Genomic DNA, 20,316 nt, shown 5'->3' on the forward strand with positions numbered 1-20,316 from the left:
GCCCATCTCTCGGAGGAGGCGCGGATAGCAGCACCTGCACGGCGGCACAGCAAGCTCTGAGCACGGCGAGCGCAGCCCCTGCCCTGCAGGAGCAGCAGGGATCCAGCCAGGCTGCGGGGAACGAGAAGTTAAAGAAGTTAACCCACGCTGTACGAACTGCTGTGAAAAAACCCCTTCTGGTGTTCAGTATCCTGTTCTCTACCTGCCTTAAACATTCATTGCAAATAGTGATGGGTTTATGTAACAGCACTATTGCTTTTTTTTTTTTTTCCTCTCTCGGTATAAACGTGTGACTAAGAAATCAGTTTCTAAATAACCACTACTTCCAGGCCTGTTATTTGCCCAGAGCTGGTTTATGGAGTAATACTTCCTTGTCAGTATCATTATTATGATTTTTCGGCAGCAGCTCAGCAGGCAATGCACGGCCAGAGAGGCACTGAGCCATTCAGACAACTGAGAACAGCTACAGCCCCTGGAAAACGTCTCCTTAAACATCTTATTGAATAATACATTGAATACAATTGAATTACAGTTTAAACCGTTTAAGTTTTCCCCTCACTTCTCGCAGGGCAGCTGCCAGTGCTGGAAAACATCGCTTAACACAGACAGGCTACAGAACTAAGGGCAAACATGAGGATGGGGGAACAAGGATTAGGTCTCATGTCTGAACCAAACAGACCTTGCTGAGGAGCTCTGCAGCCAGTGGTGGCAAGCTAAAAGCATGAAGAAACAGCAGTGATATTCAAATTTAACAGCAGAAGAAATACTCCCTTTCTGTGCTGGTGCCTCGGGGCTCTCTCTGATTTATTTACACAGATCAAAAGAAATTCAATTTAAAATGACAGAGCAAAGAAAGCAGAAACTGCATAAAGCTAAGTGCCAGAATTCCACTGTAATGAAATGCCTCTGATCTTAAAATAGCTGATATGGGCAACCATTTCATCACAATCAAGATTTAAGGCTATATGTAAATTCTGCAGGTAAAAAAAAACTATTCATCACCAGGCTTGTTCAAAAACCAGTTGGACTATTACCTTCCAATAGCAAGAAAGCTTTAACAATTTCATTCTTTGTTCAGTGCATTCTTGTTCAAATCATTTCACTCTGTGAGTAACACAAAACTTCCCGATGGCTTGAAATTAATTTCCCTTTGTTTGCTTTCTGCTTCTCTTCATTACACAGAATAGTTACAAAGCAGCAATAAACCAATCTGTGTTCTGATGACACACACAGGTGTTCATTCACTAAATGCTTTAAACCTGAAGCACACCTTATCAGTATTAATAGACTACTGCTGATGATTAAGGTTTCTTGAACATCAGACACTTTTATTATCAGACACTTTACAAAGATGATCAGGGGACTGGAGCACCTCCCCTATGAGGACAGGCTGAAAGAGCTGGGCTTGTTCAGCCTGGAGAAAAGAAGGCTGTGGGGTGACCTCATTGTGGCCTTCCAGTACCTAAAGGGAGCCTACAAACAGGAGGGGAATCAACTCTTTGAAAGGGTGAGTGACAGCAGGACAAGGGGAAATGGTTTTAAGCTGAGGGAAGGGAGATTTAGGTTGGATGTCAGGGGAAGTTCTTTACAGAGAGAGTGGTGAGGTACTGGAACAGCTGCCCAGAGAGGTTGTGGATGCCCCGTCCCTGGAGGTGTTCAAGGCCAGATTGGATGGGGCCCTGGGCAGCCTGGTCTAGCATTAGGTGGGATGGTTGGTGGCCCTGCGTGTGGCAGGGGGGTTGGAGATTCATGATCCTTGAGGTCCCTTCCAACCATGTCAATTCTGTGCTTCTGTGATATTAAGCTTGTAATTGAAATTTCTGTAAATCTGACTGTTTCATATGGGTCCCTAGACCAATTACATTAAACTCATGAACTACAGTTTGGAGACAATAGTGTGCTGTGTTATTACCAAATACTAATTTGTCTCTAATGTAGACATCTACAAATTCTAAAGGATAATGAAGTAATTTAGAATTTCCTGGCTGTCCAGTGGAAATGCTTATCTTCAAATTAGCACAATTTTCCCAGTACCATCTTTATAGTTCCAGCGGTTTCCTTCTCACATGTTTCAGAGAGAATGGGAATGTCAAGCACTAGAAAGGAAGACCTACTTGTATGATGAGGTGAAAGCCATCAAGCGGAGTTCTTTACTTATTTCTAGAGGAAACTTTTCACTTTTGGTGCAAATGTAAAAACCAGAGAAGTCCTGAGCATAAATAAGAAATGGATTTGCATTTGAGCCAAGTACTTTTTTATTATTAACTTAGGAGCTCATAGCTTTCAGCTATTCCCTAAAAAAGCCCTTAGAATATGAAGCATATCTATGATTGTGGTTTGGGATTTTTTTCCTCCGCCCACCAGATAGGTCAGCAAGTCAGTAAGTTTCCTCGGGCTGCCTCAACTTCCCTGCTCCTAGTCCAACTCATTATTTTAAACAGAAATGGCAGAATGACAGTTGCATATGAAGGTATAAATTCTTTGGAAGTGGTTATTCCTGGAATTCTCATTACACCACCAAAAGATACAGTGGATCTACCCCTACTACTAAAGCTACCACACGCACTGCAGGCGATACCTGGAAAAACAGGTTTACTATCTCAGAACTTCTCTCTCTGATGGATTTTTGAATGGAGTCTCCTTTAAATATAAGCAACAAGGTAATTTAGAACTGCAGTTATGTCAGGCTATCATTAAAAGCTAAATTGTTTTGGCAAGCACCCCAAGTATTCAAGACTTGGGAATGCTACCAGCCTGAACACAGAAGTGCCCATTCTGACACTAGTACCAAATTTTCCTTACTACTATTTGGTAGTTTGACTAGTTTTATATAAATCAGTAAATATATAGTATATACAACTGCCCTGGATAGCACTGCTAACAGTTTTACAAGCAAGTGACTCATACATTCCCATATCTCTCACAACACATCAATATACAAAATGAATTCCTCTAATGACATGGGATAGTAGTGCTAGAAAACAGGGAACTGACAAATCCACACAAATACACAGGACAGCTGCTTCCCAAAACAACACAGTTACCACTGGCAACTCTGACAGACACCAAATGGAAGTTCCATCGTTGGCAGAAAATTTGAATTCACTCCACAGAAATCTTTGTGAAACGGTGCAGCACCCCCAGCCCGGCCCCAACAGCTGCCGTGCTGCAAACCAACAGTGCCACCCCCTGGGCACTGCTTCTCCTTACCCACTCCTTCCTCTGAATAAGATCATGTTGGGTATTTTGATGCTTATCAAGCCAGGAGCAAACTGTCCTAAACCAACTTTCTTGCTTACCAAGGGAAAAAAAAAAAAAAATACAGAGCTGCAAAGAACAGCCTCATTTTAATGGCAGAATTTTTCAACCCAGAGAAGCAATTTAGAAAAACGGAGGTCTTTTTAAAGATTGCAAGTTTATTGTGTAGTATGTAGTAAAAAGCAAGCCTGGTGAAAACGGAAAGTACAAAAATAAATACGCTTTTATGATGATATTACAACCACACACAAAATAAAGTCAGATAAAATTAAATATGTATAAATTAACATACTAAGTACAAAACCAAATTCTGGCACTTGTCAAGAGAAAGGCCTCATGAAAGTTCAAACAAACAACTTGCAGTACAACACCTTGTTACACAGACCAGAAACATGCTGGAAGTAAAAGAGGTTCAGATGTGAAACCTGGAGGTAAGCACTCACATTTACTAACACTACTTTTATATCAACACGCTGCCTACTCTAATAATACATACAGTATATAAAACACCCTTAAAATACACCAACCCTTAGCACTGACACAGCCACAGCAGGCTTTTGTGCCACCCTTGACACAGGTCACACTCCATTCTTTTCCCTCAGATGTTTTCCACTCCCATCCTGGGATTATCCAAACACAGGAAAGCGGGAGCCAAAGCAGACATTGGATGACTGCTGAATAAGCAGGAAACACATCAGGCATTTTTTGGATTGCAATTTTTTTCTTAAAATAAAAAAATCACTGAATTGATATGAGGGCAGCAGGTATTTTACTGGTGTAAGCTTTTGCATTTATACCAGCAGGGAATGCACCTTAGAGCCACAGCAGAGCCTAAGCAGCATCTACCTCCAAAGCCTTTCAGCAGCCTTTTGCCTCAGATTTCTAACTACACAATTTAGTATCACCTGTTAGGAAGCATTTAACACCGTCACCAGCTGTGGAAGACAGACTTACTGATGCAAGTCACAACTACTGCCACAAGCCAGCTAATCCACCACTGTCCCTAAAGATATTCTCTTCATCCTACTGTTAATGTTCTTTTTTTATAGCGGTTGCAAATTAAGTTATTGATCACTTTTTCCCCCTCATACCAGTGAGAAAATGTTACACAGGCCCCACTGTGTTGCACTGTATTGACACTGGGAAGAAAACAATAACTTCACTTTCAGGTGATCAGTTTTCTAGTACTACTCTAACAGAAAACAAAAAAACAGTACTGCACAGACTGCAATAGCCAAGCTTCTCTCTATTTACTTCTAATGTTAACAACCTATCCTGTCTGAAAGTTGTATCCTTAGAGACATAAATAAACTTCCAGACTTATGCTCTGCTCAGGCTGAAGCATAACACCCATCAGTATGATGATCAAGGCAAAATATGTGCATCATCCTTCAGTGTTCCACAGATAACAAGGAAAAAAAAAATCCTAGGACATCCAGCACAGTTGTTTGATCTATCACGTGTATAAATGTGCAGTTTCTATAGAGAATGGAAGTACACCTGTCTGGATCCTTGTCTGTCCAACTCAGCACAATTGCAACCAATTTAGGCCATAAATATGTGAAGTGATGTAACAGCATTCACACAAATACATTCAGAACAGCTGCTGACAAATTCAGACTGAAGAGTTCAGTTTTAAGGGATTTTTTTTCTTATGTAACTGCTTTAAGTATAATGGTGAGAAACTAAAACTATACGTGCATGACTTATGGTGGAAAACCATACAGAGAAATTGCCAACTTAAATAATACAAAAACCATGTTGAAGATACAAAGTTAGAGCATATGATGTCCCGAATTAACTTAATGATGCTCTGTTGTCTTATTTGAATAACATTATGAATCTTATATATGCACACTACTGCATACACAACTTTTAACATGCAATTTTTACACTGGATTAGAGCTTAACAGCTTTTTATTACTTCAATATGATTGCATTAAAATGTCATCATCTGGAAAAGACAAAGTAGGCTTATCATTTCAAAATATAACTACGCATTTAAGAGATGAAATACATGGATGAGTGCTGAGAATACCATCGTTAAAGGGCAGCCTGTTCATCCTAGTGAGTGCTGTCGTCTTAAATTGTCACAACATTTGGCTTCTTTCTTTGGGTTCTTCCTGCATATGCTCCTGAAAACAAAAGGAGAATGTACCTTTTAGAGTTGATAATATTGACTTTTGCAACAACAAGATTATCCAACAGAAACAGCTAATAATATAACATTAAGGCATTATTATATATTTAGTATCTGCTTTTAAAAGGAGTTTTCCTTGTGTTACATTTGAAATGCCTTACAAATGCTTAAGTAAAACAGGTTATTAAAACTACTTACAAGCTTGCAAGTAACAACATATTATAGAAAACCTATCAAGGAAGAAAACAGTCGTTTTTCTGCTACTCTAAAACACCTACAACTGTAATTCAGAAGGTTTAAGATAAGTCTGTTTGTAATTTTACCAAGACAATATGATTAAAGTAATTCCAAAAATGACATATAAATATCAATTTAAAAATAAAGTACAAAGTCAAACATTTAAGACAAATTTTCCTTTTCCACATCCCCTATGAATAAACAAAGAGAAGTTGAGACAGAGCAAGAATAATGCAAAGCATAGGGAGTTAGCATTACAGGTTTGTCTTCCAGTTATTTCTAATTATCTTCATTCTGATTTCTTGGGACATTGGCCTAAACTCTATTCCTCAGATATCCACACACACAGATCTCTTCTGTTGCATCTGTTCTTCCATCTGCATTGCAGCTGCCAGTCTGAATAACTTCAGCATCAGGATAAAAATGCACAGAAGTAAAAGGGAAGCAAGCGTAAGGCATTGGCAAAATACAAAGTTCCTTCCCTTCACACATAACTCCTTTCCTCCTCCATCATGTGATTCAACTTTCTACAAGCAGCTAAAAATGGGAAGAAGTCCTGGCTAAAACTGAGAAAGAGGGCTCCAGAACTGAGAAATGGACACAGTGAGTGGCCAAACCAAGGTGCACATATGCTGCCACAACAGTGGCCTTGTCGTCCTGCAGATCTCTTACGTGATTTAAACAGAGGATAGGGATCAAATCTTGCACTCACCACACCTTCTTTATAGTTTCCACTTTCCAAAACCTCTCTGGTAGAAAATTACAGGAATTGTTGATCGAAATTACTTTGCACACCTTAAATTACATTGCATCAGGCATCCTCCTTTGAGAGCTATAGTAACATTACCAGATAACAACTTCATAGTAACTTAACAGATAAGCCTAAAAAGACCTTAACAACCTACAAAAAAAGAGTTAGAAATATATGCCAGAGAATATTCAAATCTTAATAAAACTGAACTGTCTTTTCAAAGGAACAGCTCTAGGTTTCCATATGTTAACAAACAACCAAAGTAAGAAGTGCAGTACAAATAACATCATCAGGCAAAAGCTATACGAAAAGAAAACTACTTGAGAAAATAAAATAAAAATCTCTCCACATGTAACAAACATACATCTTTAGAAAGGCATATTACACTATGCATAGCATAAGTTTCTTCCAGTAATAAGGGCTTAGCACTGCAGGCTGCTAAGAAGTCACACAATTCAGCATTCCTTAGGTTCAAGCAGTTACTGAGTGTCTAGCAATGAGAGCAAACATTTATACAAAGCAGTGAACATCACATCACATGGTGCAGAGCAGTGGAAATGAAAGACAGCCATGGAAAAGAAAGTTTTCAGGCAATTAAGTGAACATAACAAAGTAGGTGCTGGTGCTTTTTAGAATTTCCAGTTCCTTTTTGCCAGACTTGCAGTGGTCACTTACAGGTGCCCAAGAGCTGTGTTCAGCACAGTGCAAAGCAACTTTGGAAATGCCCAAGAGACCTTACCATCACAGGAACCCTTCACACCTGAACACTGCTTCCTACTATACAAAAAGGAATTCTCAGTGGTCCAACACTCTTCAGTGTTGTATTCTTCAGCTCACCTGTGATCCCATACAATGAACCAGGATGACAGGTATGATGGTTTATTAGTGATTTAACACTACCCTTAATTTTCCTTGTGTGCACTCCAAGTCATATAGAAATGTCACATACAGAAAATAAGGGTACAATTTTTACTATTAGGAAATAAATAGGTATATTTCAAGTCAGTTTCCTCCCTCCACCCACCAGATACCTAAATCTTATAGGAATTAAGTTGGTTTTTTTTTGTTTGTTTGTTTTTTATCTATAACAGTTACACATGAGTTTAATTTTACATCAATTTATCCTGCTCTAAGATAAGCTTCATTTAACTACTGAAAAATGTACATACTTATTAAACTACTGTACATAGAATTAATCTATTTAAATACAGAGAAAAACAGACAACATAGGGGATCTAGACTAGGAAAAAGAAATCAGCTTTACTGAGAAGAGTTACAGTCTTTCTGGACACAATTATCACCCACAATTTTACTGTGCCAGGGCGAACAACCTCTCTTCTCAGTCATGTAATCTCCCTGCTACTCACACACCATAAACTTGATGCCCTCAGAAGCACTGTGTGAAACACCAACGCACCTGGCAGCACACATTTCTCACACAGGCTGTCTGCTCTCTGCTCAGGCTGGACAAGCACACAGGAAAGATCACACTTGGCTCAGTACTGCTACTGCCCAAATAGTCTGTGCCTAATGCCCCACTATTACTGAACACTTACTCAGACTGGGCAGAAACAAACGAGGTGGGGAAGCACAGTGGCAGCAGCAGGCTGATCTCAATCATCTTTAAATGCCCTGCTTAGCACGACTTACAGGCTACTGACAGAGCTGCTTTGTCCTGTTAAAACAAACAACAAAGATGACACTACAGTTTTATTAAGTTTCTCCTTTAGAACTGAACCTGGTTGAAGGGATACAAAACACAAAAAATAAATTCAATAATCAACTGCAGTTCCTAAGATAAAAGCCTTCCTGCCAGAAAACAGTAATCAATGAGAGTATCATCAGAACTACAAAGCCCTTTGTCAACAGAAATCAAACCAGCAGTCAAATGCAGCTGGATACCTTCTGAGGGCATGTCTCATGTCTAGTTTGAATACCTGACATCCCTAATAGCTGTATACTACTAATCCTTCTTCTTCCTTCTTGCCCCTCTGTTCTGCTCACAAAGGCATGAAACTGCTTCTGGCACATTCTTGGCAATACCAGGCAAAGTATGCATGGGTAGGCCAATAGCCACATACAAAAAGAAGATCTGAACTCACTCAGCTGGTGAAGGGGATTTCTGGACAAGAAGCGCTCCTCAGAAAGCAGCCCAAGTCCAAGAGAAGCTCTCCTTCCAGTGCCCAGCCCTTATCTGAGCGGGGCATCTCAGGAGGAGGGGGGCTTCACCCTTTCAGATCACCTGGGGAGCACAGATGCAAACAATCCCCTGTGCTCCCCGGGCAGCCACAGCCCTTCCCCAGGTGCTCAATCACAGTTCAAGTTGTGACCTCACAGTTCCCTTACCTCTCTAACAAGCACAATTTAACTGGGAGTCAGGGACAAGTAAGGACAAGAAATGAAACAGAAATACTATGGGTTAGGATTATTGCAAACTGGGATAGTTACGCACAGAAGTCCCTGTAGGTGAGCTGGAACTAGATGATCTTTTAGGTCCCTTCCAACCCAAGCCATTCTATGGCTCTATGATTCTGTATTGCCAAACCACTACTGTGAGTCTACATTTTCTGATTTGTGCAAGTTCTACTAAAATGAGAGAAGAATACACATTTATTTAGCATTCCATTTTATTTATAGATTGACTTAAAATTATAGTTTCTGTGTCTATAGTTTCAGACAGAAATTGCTGCCTCACTACAGATGACTTTCAAGAACCTCTCTAGAAAAGATTTCTTGACTAATACCAGGTTTTTAAAGTTGCTAACAAAAGGTTTTAAAAACAAACAGCTATTCAACATATTGCAAAGCCTTTCACTATTCAAATTTTATTCATAAATAAGGAAAATCACATTCCATATAGATGTATTTAACTGAAGGTATTTTCATTATGCGAAGTTATGCAGATTTCTTTCACACCAAGCCAATTCCCTGTCTAGTAATTTCAGAATGCATTCCTACTCACTTAACACAGCAGTCTAATCTATTTATAAAAGAGCACATGGAAGTACTAGTATTATAACACAGTACACATGTGATGTCCAAACACTAACTGAGGTTATGCTGTACAGTCATAGCTAGACAGCATATTATTGATCTATTTTAAGTTCCAAGATGATCACTAAAGAAGGCATTAAGTAACTTTCCAGTTATCCAACAAACAAAATAAGAAAGGTAATGAGAAATTTAGAGATGTGTTCCAAAAGATTCCTCCCATTACCTGCTATCAACTCTCGTGACTTGGATAATTACAGCTAAGGGAAACTCAGAGACTTAGCCAAGCAACACATATATATGGCCAACACAAAAGAGTGATAGAGAATGTTTTAACTGGATGTCTGATGTCAGATTGAAACGTAAAAAACACCATATATCATTATAGATTCAGCATCAATTAGATGAGATCTGTATGCCTTTTCCAAAAATTAACTCTAAACTTGACACTGACACCATCCTCTCACTACTACTCTCCTACAACTTCTTTAATACTCCAACTGGAAGAGTTGATCGTTTTTGTCAAACTTATAGATAACAGCTGCCTTACAGTTAATTCTGTTTGCTACACATATATTACTTACATAAAATTCTTACTTATATTTCAGGAGAGATTATTTCCCATCTTCATTAATTTTTCAGTAATGTCACTTAGTGCAACTGAATAACTGCTTGTTTCATTGTGTTTTATTCTCTTCATGTGCAGGTTTAAAACATAGAGGTTTGGCACTACTACCAAACTTACTTATTAAAAAGAGTAACCTATCAGTAATCTCTGTATACAAGCTGAGGAATATTCCATTTCTGAATTTGTCTCATTAAGGCTCACGCATTCTGTAAGATGCTACAGAATAAATGTCAGTTTAAGACTATGGCTATGGAATGCCCACTGGTAAGTCTTCTCAAACTATCCTATCTTCAAAACAAAGCCTACTGAAAGGAGAAATTATACACGTACAGAAATACGATGACAACATGATTCCAACCCACTAGTTTGACTACTATTAGTTTCCCAAACAGTTACACTGAGTATTTCTGGCAAAACTTTTTAATGGTTGGGCATCTGGTGAGTGAAAGCAAGTGAGTTATAAAGTACATTCTATACACTATGTTTATAAAATCTTAGAGTGGATGGTGAAGTTATCAGCACATGTCCAAAGAGACAGGTTAGACTTAAGACACAGCAAAGCAGGTGCAGAAGAAAAAGAAAACAAGAAATCTCCCACTTAGTTTTTCTTGACACTGGCAACTTATTTACTATACGATCCAAGCACCAATTTTCTACACACCTGAAACCGCCTTGTTAGACACTCTGCTCTCTGAGGCCTTCTTTCTATTTTGCTCAACCCCCTTCATTGAGGTCTTAGGGGTTCTAATTAAATATAAAAGAGTTAATAAGTCACTTGCATCAAAACTGAAAGATTGTATCCAACAATACAAAGATACTAACAAACTGTTAGGCATAAAATCACTTTCACACTGTCCTATATAGTATCCTCCTAAGTATGTGCACAATTCCTCCTGAAATTAATACTTAAGAAGATACAGTAAATAGAATATTTCCCCATGTACATATTTTAAAATTTCTGCTCAGGAGATGGATTCATTTCCAACACTGTGGCATTACAGCCTGTACTTGAAAATACAAATGTTTCATTAAGGAGAAGCAAAGCTTCATGGAATGAGCGTTACAAATACAAATGTCAAAACAGTGTAAATGGAGACAATACACAAGGAGATGGTAACACTAAATAATTTTCTTGCAATATAAGGTACAATAAATCTTTACCACTCTCTCAAAATACTGTAAGAATCATTTTGTCTTTGAACAACATTGTACCATTAAATGTAAGTATTGTGTTAATGTGTTCTTGCATTTTGCATTTACTTTTAACCTTAGGCTAGGAACATGCTGTGTCCTTACCCTTGTCTGCAAAGTAATCTATGAACCGGGGCATTCTGTCCTTGGTTTGGTTGAAGTACTCTGTCAAAACACAACTTCTGTTAGTACTTTTTCCCTCCTTAAAAAAAAAAAAAAAAAAACTTTGAAAGAATACTAAATTATGCATCATCTTTCAAATAGCAACTTTCAGAATGGCTAAAAGGCTACATAACACAGATGACGTATACAAAAATGCCAGGCATTAAAATTCCTGAATAAAATTACTATTTTCACTTGTTCTTTAAAGCAAAGAAACCAAAAAAAAAAGCACCCATAAAAAGCTCCCCTCAAAAGTGGCCTGGGTTCATAGTCATTGATAAAGACATACAGGAAAAAAAAGCGTTGAAGCATTTTTACAAGTCATTGAAGACTAAACTGTATAATTAGATGGCACATCTTCAGAACTATTAGGTAATCATGGAATAAGAAATGTTTTTAAGAGATGCCAGGTATCTGACTTGTACAGATAGCAGGAAAAGGACTCAGCAGTAAGGCAGCAGCCCCTCTCTTCACAGCAAGTACTGCGTACTGTCATTTCTGTGATCTAAGTTAACAGCTGCACAAACTAGAAGCAATAACATTTTTCCAAGAGACAGACACTTATTTTCTGACAGCTTTCTAAAGTGAACATTTTACATTATAAAGAATCATAATATATATATTTACATTATAAAGAATCTATTAAGAAAAGTGCTAGTATCAAAATGAAACTTAAAAGATAGTAATAGTGTATCTGAGAGAAACCTGGAACCTGAACATAGAGTTAAAGCCATAAAGAAATTATTTTTGAACTGACATTGAAAGAAATAACTTTTTTCTAGCTTTATCCCCAGCCCTTACCAAGTCTGATTTCATTCCTGTTATAAATTTAGCAAGCCAGTAACACAGATCAAAGGATCTAACATTCTAAGACAATTCTTTAGAAGAATCATAATGTATAAAGTAACCTTCACTCACCGGCTCTCAGGACTTCTTTGTTTTATGACTATTTTCTTACTTGGCATTCCCATTTCTGAAGCCCTAGAGAAACAACAGTATTGAAATATAATTAAATTACAAAATCATCAGTAGGTCTTACATGGAAACAGTACGAGAAAAACAGCAACAAAATCTGCATTTGCATGTTATACTGCCATAACTGTTCTACAGATTACTGCTTTTTACTCAACTGTGTTGCAGGAGACAGATAATGCCTGCCACCATCCCAAAAGCACCCTCAAGGAACTCTACCAATTACATCTCTTGCTAAGCACTTTGAAAAGATCATTAACATAACCTACAAAAATCTACCATAAGCTGAGTGCACAGGGACTGTTTTGATCAACACTGAAATCCTGCACACCATAAACACAACCCAAACCAAACATTTTGCTCAGAGAGACAAGAAGTCTCTCAGAAGTTAAACTGAACTACCACAAGTGCTAACATACCACACACCTGAGAAGGTTTTTTCATTAATACTTCCTAAAAGATATATTATTTTGCAAAGAAGCTGTTTCCACAAAAACTTATTTTCAGTATCTCCTACTCTTCCTCATCACCCTATGGCCCCCTCCCCTCACCACAAAAGGAGATCTGCACATACTTCATGTACTTTTTCCTATCCAGAGATTTCTGCGTAGCTGTTGAAAGTGTTGCTCTCTCTCTTGGACTCTTCACTTTATCCTAAAAAAGATCATATTCAGGCTAAAGTTAAGATCTTCTTCTTCCTTGAAATCTTAGAACAGTTTACACTCTCGTGCCTATAACCCACCATTTGCCTGAGCATCTTCTCTTTACGAACTTCACGATCGTGACGCAGAATGTTCATTCTTTCTGATGCCTCCATTGTGAAAAATATGTCATGGATATCATACAGAGCAGCTCGAAGCTGGAAGGAATAGTTAAACACTGAATAAAATGGGTTCGAAATCTCTCTTAACATGTCAGCAGAAAAATGGAATATTTTCATCACAGATGTAGTTCCAATTTGTTCCTTTAAACAGAGCCCCCATGCACGTTTTATCAATTTATGTTAGTACACACAAACAAGTAACTTCTTTTTACAAAGGCAGAATACTTAGGAAAGCAAAAAAAAAAAAAGTTTAAGTTTTTTCACCTGAGCCATTACTCTTTCATGAAGGGATGCATCTTGTGCTGAAACACTTCCTCTTTTTAATGGGGCTTCAGATTGAAAATTTCTTATGAACTCCATAGTATCCTGGGGATGAGGGAGAAATAAGATGAAGCACCAAGCGTGACCCTTTTCAACCAATGAATCATCATAAACTGTATGGATAGGGCTGCTCACCTTTGTTTGACTTAAACCTTATAACAGTAAGCAATGCACCACTCAAACGTGTTCATGGGACAGACATGCCTAAATTCTTCTGAATGCAGAAAATACATGATTTCATGATAGGAGAGAAAAAAATTAAGAAAAAAGAAAAACCAAAACAGGAGTAGAAGGTGCATAATGTAAAAATGCTGATCTTACTTTTACAGTCTGCTTGAGATGTTTCAGTTTCTCTGTCTGTAGGAGCCGACGTGTAAGAAACCCCTTTGCCACAGCAGTTATCTTATCAAACTTCATTTGTATCTCTGGAGTGAAAATCTTAAAAGAAAATAAGCATTTTCTAAACACTAAATAAACAAAGCAGAATAATTTTTTTCTTAAATATCTTTAATTAAATTTCTGATATTTCTTAAATCATATGATTCAAGTTTTGAAGTAAGAAACAACTGTTGATAAAAGTTAAAACGTATTTTGCATTTTACAAAAGAAAAATACACCATACAGTTCTGCCACGTAATCTAAGTTGATACAGGAAGGGACATGGAACTTGTCTGTGACATTTCCTACTGCACAGCTACTAGGAAATTACCAGAATCTTACAAAAACTGAAGGTCCTTTTAAGCAGTATCTTATTTTTCCTTACCTGGGCCCACCTGGTTTTGATCCTGTTACTTGGCCTAGATACTGAGGTTTTTATAACTCCACTGCCTGATGGTCCCCAGAGAAAGAACGAAGTTTCACTTGTTGAAGTAAAGGTGTTAGGTGATGAAGCATGAGCAAAACCTGCACACACAGCACAATGCACAGTTTAACATACAGACTTTTCTCCACAAAGTAATAGCTATGTGTGCAAGTACATACACAATCGTTATGCTTGTTTAAGAACAAAAATAAAAAATAGTAAAAATAACAAAAGCCAAAAATAAGAAATAAAGTATCAAGCACATACATAAACATTAACTTAAGCTGCAGTCAGGAAGTCATCTTGACAATCAGAAATGTAGAGACTTCCAGTTTTTACTCACATTTTAGATGATAGTATTTATATATTGGAAGAAAAAAAAAATCCACCTACAGCATGAAAAAATCACTTATTTAATATTAAAGTTGTATAGAAAATCTCATCCATAAAGTATCTCAATGAAAGTGGTTTTGAAGTGTTTAATGCTGCTAACACAGATCCTAAAGATGAATCATAAATAATCAAAATCATGTTTAGCACGCTTACTCTCAAAGTTCCTCTGCTCTTCACCTGCTAAATACCAATTTTCCATTTGTGTTTGATGAGAAACAGAGGTTAAAACAAGCAAGGGAGAACTCCGCTCAGAGGGAGCAATGTTGTTTGTATGAAGTCAATTACAGGAAAGAAGCAATCTCAATATTTAATTCATTTCAAAGCAAAATTAGCTAAGCCAATGGGAGAAAAAGAAACAAGACACACTTTCATAATTTTATGGAACACGTGAGAGGTGGCCTAGCACAGCAGCACTGCCTTTATCAGAACAGCAGGGCAGCTGGTACAGTCGATACTGCAGAGCAAAATATACCACAACATTCGATCTGTTTCTACCCTTAGTTTAGTTTTAGCAGTCAGTTTTTACCAATGCTTGTAGAGTTTGCGTTATGGATCGTCTCCAGCTGAGACTGCACACTTTCCACTAAGCCACTTTCACTTTTTCTCCACTCCAACTCCATCCTACTGTTAATATTCACTTTGGAAATTTCTATTTCTGTTGTAGCGATTTTCTTTCCTTTTCTCTCCTGTTCCTCCAGTTCCTACGAAAGAAAAGATCAATTGTAAAACTTGTTTTCTAAGCAACAAAATGTGCATTTCAAAACCAGCTGGGTCCTGACAAACTTCAACACACGGGACTTCAGCTCAGACTTTTTCCTCTGTCTGCTTTACCTTCTGCAATTTCTCCTGCTCTCGCTCTTGTTCTGCTATCAGAATTGACAGTTGTTGTGCATGCTGTTCTTCGAGTCTCTTCCTCATTTCTTCAAAGGCCAGCATTTTAGTCTTTAAAATCTCTTCTGAGAAGAAACATGCATTACAAAGAATCAACCATTAAATATTTTATATGTGATCTTTTGTCACAGATATACACGCTTCAAAAGAGTAATTTCCATCTTCAATAAAAAGGACATTTTTTATATTGAGTTGCCATTGTGCATTGCAAAGAAGCTTATCAGTTACAACAGTCCTTCAGAATATTTGCACGTTGCTCTTTGTGGGACAAGCATGTGGATGGCACAGCAGTAACACCAACAGAGCCTGTATTAAAATAAGGATGTGAAACATCTGGATCTGGGAACAGAATACCTGCACTTGTTGAGGAAAATAAAATTATTTGTGCCGCTTTGGCTTGACTTGATAGACACATACAAATGTACAGCTCAGTCTTGAACTGAAAGAAAACACCTACATAATGATTTGCAACCTTGCTGTTAAAAGGTATTTTCTTTTAATTTACACAAAGCATCTTTCATTTTAGTAGTCTTACCTAAATCTAATAGAATAAGAAATTATATTCTTAGAAAAACTAAGTTCAAACTTCTACATTCAAATGAGAACATGGGTTTTTTGCCTAAAATTATATCCCTGAGAATAAATACAGAATCCACAAAATTCTGAGAAACTTCTCATCTGATGCTTCTTCATAAACTATTTAATGAAGTATTTGTTACAGAGAGCTGTAAGACTTCTCTCCATCTGTGAATTCTAAACAAGCAATTAGTCTGTTCTGCAGCCGTAACACAGCTCAGGTAGCAGGCTGGAATTCAGAGCTGGTCATTAATTAAAAATTAGAGAAACAATGAGATTACTGAAAAAAGAAAGATAATTGACAAAATAACACTTTTGATATATACACACTTAGAATCACCAATGATTATAATATTTTATTTATAATTTTACAATTAATTATAATATTAACAGTATAGCACTAATAATAATAGACTTGATTATAATACAATATTAAGAAATTAATCTAAACTGAAAAGCTAAAAAAAAATAAACACAGGAAATCTTTTACCTTTTGCCATACTTGAATCAGGGGCTGCATTCTTGGCAACGTAAACCGATGTCACAGGATATTTCTGCTCTTGCAACCATTGTTTCTCTTCTTCCATCCCAACTGTTACAGCACAGGGGTTGTTATCTTTCTGGCAGTTGTCAGTGTCCAAATCAAGTCTACGTTTTACCTTTTCATAACTGTTTTCTAGAAACTGTTCATTTGCTGGGGGAACACTTGGAGTGTCCATCTGCTGGCGCACACTCTTGCTCTGCATTAGTAGCGGGGATGGGCTTTCTACATCATAAGATTTATTGAGTTCTACTGGAGATTTGGTATTTTCTTGCAAACTGGACGCTTTGGTTTCTTTCACAGCTAGGAGTTTCTGTGTTACTGTGGACTGATTGATGGAAAACGGCTCATTCAGCTTTGGACCTACAGTACCAGTCTCTACTTTATATAGTCCTCTGTTGTCCATCACTACCTGTCCCTCCCCTGCAGCAGACAACGTCCCTTTGCCTTCTGAGTGCCCAAAGGAATGTCTGTTTGGTTTGCCAACCAGCAACCCATCAGAAGGACCTGAAGAACTCCTGATGACACCAGGAACTCTGCTAGGGCAAAGCATACTAAAGTCCATCATGAACTTTGGCACTGACTCAGACACATTATTTTTATCAGCAATATCTTGCATAATTAAATCCATTGCTCTACCCTTGCCTTTGGGACTTAATTCGTAAGCATTCACGGGGTTGTTTATAACTATGTGTCCCATTGACAGAGGCCTTGGGCGCCTTCGGTGCATTTTTGGACTCATGCTTGGCTCTGGGCTCGGCAGTTTGCTGTACGACCCTGTGAGGCTCCTGACAATGCTACTGTCATGGTCAATGGCTGAAGTATTCTTAAATTCTTCATCTGAATCTGAATCCACCAATGGGGGTGTTCCAACTCTCATAGGTATATCCACTTTAGAAAAACTGGATAAAGTTGATGTACTTGTATGAGTAGAGGCACCTTGAATGTGAGTATTTGATTTATTAAGACAGGGTTTATCAAGTGGCAGAGCAGTGGAACTTCTGCCTGTAAGCTTTGCTCTCTCTTTCACAGAATCTGATGTTTTAACTGCATCATTTTCTTTATCTGAATGGCTTTCGTTCATACTCTTCTTTGAACTGCTTTTTGAGCTACGCCTGCTTTGCTCTTTCTCTATGTACTCCCTAGACTTTTTCATCAGGTTCTGAAGACTCACTGCATATGGATCTTGGACCTCCTTGTCAGACGATGGCACTCCTTGTCCCTCTTGCTTTTGTAAAGCAGGGGACACAAGTTTACTCTGCACACTGTCAGGAGACGCAGCCCTTGGACAGGGTACATCTCTTGAGAAGTGATTCTCACTTCCCTTTGAAGGAACATTTTCTTCTGCTGGTTTACCTACTTCTGTTGCATTTGACGTCACTTGCTGCATAGAGTCTGATGGCAAAAGCTCTTGGCTTTTTTCGAGCTGCACAGGACGACGCCTTTCAGGAGAACACGGCAAGTTGGCATCTGACAGAGGTGCGAGATCAGTTAAACCTTTGGAGTCTGAACTGGGGCAGGTATTCTCAGCATCCCACGTGTTCACATCACTCATACCAGATACTTTCCTGTTCTGCAAGTAAAAATTGAAAAATATCACACAGTTTGGATGAAATCTCTGACTTCCAGATTACTGCAAGTCTTACCTGTACTTAAAAGAATGCTACCTTAACCTTAACTGAATGCTAGTTCTTGAAAGTTAACTGCTATTAATTTCAGGTTTATATTAGTGAATACCTAAACCCCAGCCCTTTCTTAAAACACACACAAGGAGACGTTTCCTTTAAAGCTATGAAGTTAGTCCAAATCCTACCTGAATGTTTTCTAGAATCTCCTGCACACGATTCAGTAAGGCTCTTTTGTGGGAGTTCTGTCTCCAAGTCTGCAGATCCAGCGCTTTCTGTCGATACTGCTGTATTTCCTTTCTCTTTTCAAAGCTCAGCTGCAGAACAGAGTGTAACAGACAAAGTTTATACCACTAAATGCCAATTTTCAATATATATATCTATGTACCCACCTATGTTGAAACTTGGGCACACTTTAATCGATAGATTGTTTCTAACCAAATACTTTTTTTTTTTTTTAACTAAAGATGCACAAAATGCTTTTCTGGTACATATGCTAACAATTATTAATTCAAATGATTGTTATAAAAGTTTGTACAAACATTACATTCCACAATGTACATTCCACATTCAAATGATACAGGACTGCAGAACAGGCCTTTCCCAGCCCTCTTTGAGATGTGAGGATGTGGCATCCTGCAGAGCACTGTGACCAATCTTCCCACTTGCACGCAGCCTGATAAGGTCTATGAAGGTTGCACTTGCCTTGTAAAAGAAGCCTGTTAAAATCTGAATCAGAAAATCTTCCAAATTGCAATCTGAGAATATGCAGTTAGGATAAAATTCAAAACTAAATCTACAAAACTTCATCTACAAAAAATGGTTCTCCAAAGTCAAGTAGCTTCCACTCAGATCAGACATTTCTTCTACAAAACCTGAAAAGATCCACGCACTTGTAGATGAAAAATATTACAATCCAGCGTTCAGCCTCCAACATACATCCTCACATTGGAGGCTGCTGTCCAACTCTCCGCTCATACTTCCCATCACCGAAGCAAGGAAGTCAGCTGCATTATGATACAAACTAGCCACAGCTTTCTGCTTGGTTCTATTCGGATTAAGCACGGAACAACTTAATATAACTGATGAGCTTGTGAAACACAGTTCTAGAAACTGCAATTACATGCAAAAAAGTTTTAATTAAAAGTCTTTTAACAACCTCAGTGTTTCCTATTCCCACTATCATATTATTCACTTTTAGACAATCTCACATATTATTCAATGCTTGGGTGTCTATGTGGTATTACACAAAGCCAAGCACAGCAGTAACATCCACCAATTTAACACTGCAAGTATTTTCACTTTCCTTATAAAGACAGTAAACATCAAGAAAGGAAAGCAAAGAGGCATTGCAAGACAAAAAGAAAAAATAAAAATTTACTCCTTAAGCTTGTAAAATTAAAGCTAGGGATGCTCAGAATGCAGTAAGCAAAAATACAGCTCAAATGGAGCTGTACCTTCAGGACAGTCAGTGCACACAGATATCAAACCAACAACAGCACAGTTAACACGGCAGGGAAGAAAAAAACGCCTTACCAGAGGGGAGAGCACAGGAACTCCATGGAATTGAATGAGGGAGACATTTCTGTCCAACACAGTGGGTGAGTTTTCTCCTTTTGTTGCCTCTTGGATTCTGGACAGATGCTTCTTACAGAACGTTTCGTAGTCCTCCATTTTCATGCAGCTAAACAGCACGGATAATAAACAAATCCTACTGTACTTCCGAGACAACGAAAGAAGAACACCACAACCAGTGCCACCTTCAGTTCTGAATCGCTGTTATACGGGAAACAAATCCCACATCAGACAGCCCAATTAATCGAGCCTCTTTCCTACCATCAGCAACAGCGCAAAGCCAGCTTTCTCACGAATTCCGCACAGACCGAGAGCACAAAGCCTCGGCCACAGACACGCCGTCAGCACGGCGGAGCGCTGAGCGAACCGAGAGCCGCCTCAGCGCCGGCAGGGCTGCAGCGCCCTGCGCCTCGTCCCCGCGATCCCGCCTCCCCGCACC

General features: G+C 38.3%; 1 protein-coding gene across 13 annotated transcripts in view; it reads right to left on the minus strand.

Moving 5' to 3' along the window:
• Positions 1 to 20,316, minus strand: part of CCP110 (centriolar coiled-coil protein 110) — a 35,972-nt gene that overhangs the window by 14,909 nt on the left and 747 nt on the right. For 4 of the 13 annotated variants that reach the window (XM_031606544.2, XM_090151652.1, XM_031606545.2 and 1 more), the window contains exons 2-15: positions 19,839 to 19,986; positions 18,491 to 18,619; positions 16,627 to 18,250; positions 15,501 to 15,625; positions 15,196 to 15,370; positions 14,238 to 14,377; positions 13,796 to 13,912; positions 13,418 to 13,519; positions 13,073 to 13,189; positions 12,905 to 12,984; positions 12,277 to 12,339; positions 11,302 to 11,361; positions 10,667 to 10,749; positions 3,397 to 5,393 (exon numbers count right to left, since the gene is read on the minus strand). In XM_031606544.2, the coding sequence (XP_031462404.2) occupies positions 5,341 to 5,393; positions 10,667 to 10,749; positions 11,302 to 11,361; positions 12,277 to 12,339; positions 12,905 to 12,984; positions 13,073 to 13,189; positions 13,418 to 13,519; positions 13,796 to 13,912; positions 14,238 to 14,377; positions 15,196 to 15,370; positions 15,501 to 15,625; positions 16,627 to 18,250; positions 18,491 to 18,619; positions 19,839 to 19,982 (3,012 nt within the window). In that variant the 5' untranslated portion in view covers positions 19,983 to 19,986 and the 3' untranslated portion in view covers positions 3,397 to 5,340. Of the gene's footprint in view, positions 1 to 45; positions 112 to 3,396; positions 5,394 to 7,942; positions 8,062 to 10,666; positions 10,750 to 11,301; positions 11,362 to 12,276; positions 12,340 to 12,904; positions 12,985 to 13,072; positions 13,190 to 13,417; positions 13,520 to 13,795; positions 13,913 to 14,237; positions 14,378 to 15,195; positions 15,371 to 15,500; positions 15,626 to 16,626; positions 18,251 to 18,490; positions 18,620 to 19,838; positions 20,079 to 20,316 lie in introns of those variants that run through there. The other 9 variants (XM_090151646.1, XM_090151648.1, XM_090151649.1 and 6 more) reach the window with 7 other exon arrangements.

The sequence above is a fragment of the Phasianus colchicus genome, chromosome 16 (assembly GCF_987193195.1).
Source record: "Phasianus colchicus chromosome 16, bPhaCol1.hap1.1, whole genome shotgun sequence".
Taxonomy (NCBI): domain Eukaryota; kingdom Metazoa; phylum Chordata; class Aves; order Galliformes; family Phasianidae; genus Phasianus; species Phasianus colchicus.